The sequence below is a fragment of the Vigna unguiculata genome, chromosome 3, assembly GCF_004118075.2.
Source record: "Vigna unguiculata cultivar IT97K-499-35 chromosome 3, ASM411807v1, whole genome shotgun sequence".
NCBI lineage: Eukaryota > Viridiplantae > Streptophyta > Magnoliopsida > Fabales > Fabaceae > Vigna > Vigna unguiculata.
In genome coordinates, this window is record NC_040281.1 from 56690263 (window position 1) to 56694482 (window position 4220).

At 35.7% G+C, this 4220-nt stretch overlaps 1 protein-coding gene across 1 annotated transcript; it reads right to left on the reverse strand.

Annotated features, from left to right (window-relative positions):
* Positions 1-470: 470 nt before the first annotated feature.
* Positions 471-3828, reverse strand: LOC114176199 (3-oxoacyl-[acyl-carrier-protein] reductase FabG). The gene is made up of 4 exons (XM_028061155.1): positions 3657-3828; positions 3367-3572; positions 3042-3271; positions 471-1113 (listed from the first exon to the last, which is right to left on the reverse strand). Exons 1-4 carry the CDS (start codon positions 3746-3748, stop codon positions 835-837), a joined length of 807 nt encoding a protein of 268 aa, XP_027916956.1. The 5' UTR covers positions 3749-3828; the 3' UTR covers positions 471-834.
* Between the last annotated feature and the right edge of the window lie 392 nt (positions 3829-4220).

Genomic DNA, 4220 nt, shown 5'->3' on the forward strand with positions numbered 1-4220 from the left:
CATGCAGAGGGAGACACGCCTAGGAAGATAAAATCAAATTATTAAGAAAAAATTTATGTAATATCTTTAACGATCACTGGAAAATGTTAATTTTAATGATTATGTTCTAAGAAAATGGATAATGAGAGACGTAACAGTTGCAATATCTTAAAAACGTTTTAAACAATGATATTCAATAATCAATCCATTTTTTCAGTACCTTTAGTGTTTTAACCGGTTTTCTGCAATCTATTTTTAAAACAGTTAGATTAGTACCCTACGTTAAACGTTTCCTCTGTCAATCGCACGTAACATTCTCAGTGACTGCTCTGTTTCCTTCTGTAGTAATCTCCCAACAACAGCTTGCACGGGAAGAGAAAGACGTCTATTAAAATTTCTAAATATATAACCATTAAGGAAGTGGCAGTATATTACAAACAGATTCAAAGAGAGACTTGTGGCATAACATGAATTTGAGAATGCTTCATCAATGATTTAGTCAGTGAGAGATAGAACTTTATTTATGGAAACACACTAATATTAATGAATACTTTATATATTTTTTATTTGCTTTTTCTGGCATACTACCTGCTATAAGATTGATGGATCCATTGCACACAGTCATAACGTCTCCACAAACCTTAACAAATCTGCAGCTTAACATTCACTATATAATTATCGATTAAGCAGTTACTTTTTCAATTGCACATAACTTAATTGAATACCCGGACATGATTTTCGGGGTTGAAGGTTTAAGATTTGGATTAGAAATTTAGTCATTTCCTAAGAGCAATGATGCAGGAAATGTGTATGGCGGATCATTCCTTGAAAAAATCCTTTCAGCGCCAGCATGAGTCACATAAAGGATCGCATGCGAGGCCTGGTTATAGACTGTGCCCCATCTACGTATATGGTTGTTCCAGTCATGTAGCGTGATCCATCACTGATTAGATAGATAACCGTAGACGCCAGATCATTCTTAGCATCAAGCCATCTCTCAAGCGGTGCAGCCTCCTTCACCAATTTCTCTGCTCTTTCCCTTCCCACGGATAATGGAAATTCATCTTGCAGGTGCAGGCCTCGGGCAATGGCATTAACTCTGATCTGGTACTTCCCTATCTCCAAAGCCGAAGCCTGAAGAGAAACAAGTAGTATTAGATAGGAATAACATCAAAGTATACCAACCAACCTGTCTAACTTTTCCAAATTTGACATGGAACTACTAGATTGTGTGGTAGCCTACTTAGTTGATTATTCAGCAGTAGTAAATATCAGAAGTTCAGTGCAGAAGAATAGGAACTTCTACTACTTTGGTGTACTACACTAGTATGGGCTTTAACTTTAACCAAAGTGCAACAATGAAAGTTCATGGTCAATCAAGAACACATAAGATGAATTTTATGATCACAGCCTTATCATCCAATTCAATTACCAAATCAGATCCTTTATATCCATGAATTTTCTACAGAAGTTTAGAATAGAAGCGGTCTTCCATGTAGAAAGATTACAAGAATAAATAACATTTGATGTATGAGATAGATAAAATAAAGGCAAGAGAATTACAAAATCGATGGGGTTAACTATTAAGGTAGATGAAACAGAAAGGGGATCAGAAGTTTTAAGAATGGTCATGATGAGAACATAAGGAAGTGGATTGATTATCTCAAGCTTCAAGGTTAGAATCCATGGTTTGGTTATAGGGTGTTTATTGGTTCATTGTTATTGAATCTTGGAAGGTTTCTTGAGGTGTTCTTTGTGGGTCTGTGTAAAGGTTTATGCAGAAGCTTAGAGTAGAAGATGATTTCAAGAACTCCTAAGGGTGGGAGTTTAAGGTAGGATTAGTGAGGGTTTTTGTCGATAGCCAAATTCAAGTTGGTGGCTAGTGCTTTTGGGTGGCCAAAGTATGGCTGTATTATGCACGGACTCGAAGAAAAATAAAGACAAAGAAAAGGAGAGACTTAGAAGCTGATAAAAAAAAGGAGAGAATTATAAGAAAACGAATGAAAAGATTAAGGAAGAAAAGATTGCCTTCCGAAAGTTAACCAAGATTCAAAAAGAGGATAGGAAGTACAAGAATCTTGCACCACTCCAGCTCAAGAGATAAACAAGTATGATGATTCCTATTGAGACCTAACTATCAAGATAAGAATCTTAAGGGGAGAAACTCTCTACTTTTCACAAGTTCTCAAGCTTAAGTGCAAATGTTCTCAAATTACTTTTTATTTCTAGTCAAAGTAAAAGTGTTTCCAAAGTGACCTAAGACACTCTTTATATACGAGACATGTGGGAAGGGAAGGACGTCAAACACTTCCCTTCCAATACATGTAACCAAACACAAGACTTTTAACTAAAAATTATCATCTAACATCTTTCCTAGCTAACCTTATAGCTGAACAAAGAGTTTATTACACGTAAGTTCTATCTATTTTCTTCAGAGTTCTTTCACCATATAGAGCTCTTCCTTTACCTCCTTCTGTTTATCTTCATCCATAGTTTGAAGTGGTCCCTCCATATCCGTCATCACATTATATTCCTATATTTTTACCCTTCGGTAGGGTGAGATAGTGAAGAAGGGATTCCAATTGAATCATCCTTCTGAAAATTCTTATTTTTTGAACAACCAACAAAGGCAAAAAGAGTGATTGGGGTGTAATTAGTTTCAAATTGCATAGAGAACCACGTTCTCTGAACAAAATGTCAATAAAATTTTGTAAGAAACATCGTTACTCTAGGACACATCGTATCTCTAGGTCATGAAAATCTCACTTTGTACAGGAAAAGAATACGAAAAGCCAAAATAAATCTACCTTCTCGTGCAAAGTAAAATGCACCTCAAAAGTTAAGCTATATAAGTTTATTTTAACTTACGAAAAGAAAGTTTAAATTTTTGTTCTCGTATAAATAATTATGGAAATACTTATGCAAACAAAACCTAGATATAAAATACACGAAATTTGATACATCGATTTTAAAATAAAAAATTAGACAATATCAATCACAATTACGAGTTTCTATGTAGAAGCAAAAACTAAAACTAAAAAAATAGTTATAACCAGTCTTACCCTCACTAATTGCTGCACTCCTGCCAAGACAGAGGCATATGCAGCAGCTCCAGGATACAACCCCCTTTCAGCGCCAAGTATGGAGGTTAAAAAGACGACGGAGCCCCCGGCGTTGAAATCCCGCATCCTTCTGCCAACAGCTTTTAACAAGAACCATGCAGCCATAAAATTTATCTTCACTATTTTCTTAAACTCACTCTCAGCTAACTCAATATGCTCTTGCATTTTTCCTGTCAAGAATTATCGGAAGCCCAATTCAATTAAGTTCAAAGGTTCACGTTCGTTCCTCAAGCAACAATACCTCATTCATGTCATAATAATTTACCTTCGTAACTGTAACAGTTGACGAAAGCATCCAATTTCCCCAAAATCTGGCATGCCTGATCAACAGAGTTTTGGAAAACCGATTCGTTTTGGTCTTCCATGTTCAATTCAACGACCTGCACAGTGCCTCGGTCGGATAGGGAGAGGGAATCCATGATTTTGTGCGCGATGCTCCGCAGACAACTCTCATCTCCCAGTAAAACCAACCTGAAGGAATCGATCATGCATTAACAAATAAGAACTTAATAAAGGAAGAAATAGAAAAATGTGTTCAGAAGCGAGAGAGTTCACCTGCATCCTTGCTTAGCTAAATGGAAAGCTATGCCCTGCGAAATTTCGTCGCCATTTGAGGTCAGTAGCACTTTCTTCCCTGACTTCTCCATTCTTCCTCAACCACTTTCTGCCTTCAAGTGAACTCCAACACCCTTTCTCAGTCCAAATTCCTAATTACTATATCAAGTTTTGATTTATATCAAACTCGTCAAAATTATTAAAAATAACTAAAATTAAAAAAAAAAAAAAAACGGGAGTCACGTGACATGCCGTTAATGTATTAATAATTTTTTTTAAAGAACTTAATTGAAATACCTTTAACAAATAAGTCTTAAATATCTTTTTGATCCTCATTTTCGTAGTGTTTGTTAATGGTCCTCATTTTGACAGAATGTTTAAAATGGTTCTTATTTTTACAGAATGTTTAAAATGGTCCTCATTTTCCCAATTCGTGTTTTATTTGGTCTTTTTTCTGTAATGTCTTTTAAATCATTAACGAAGCATTGTAGAGGTAGCACGGTTTGTTTAGGGTGTGTTATGTGTACTGTACATACAAACCGTGCCACATGTACAATGCTCCGT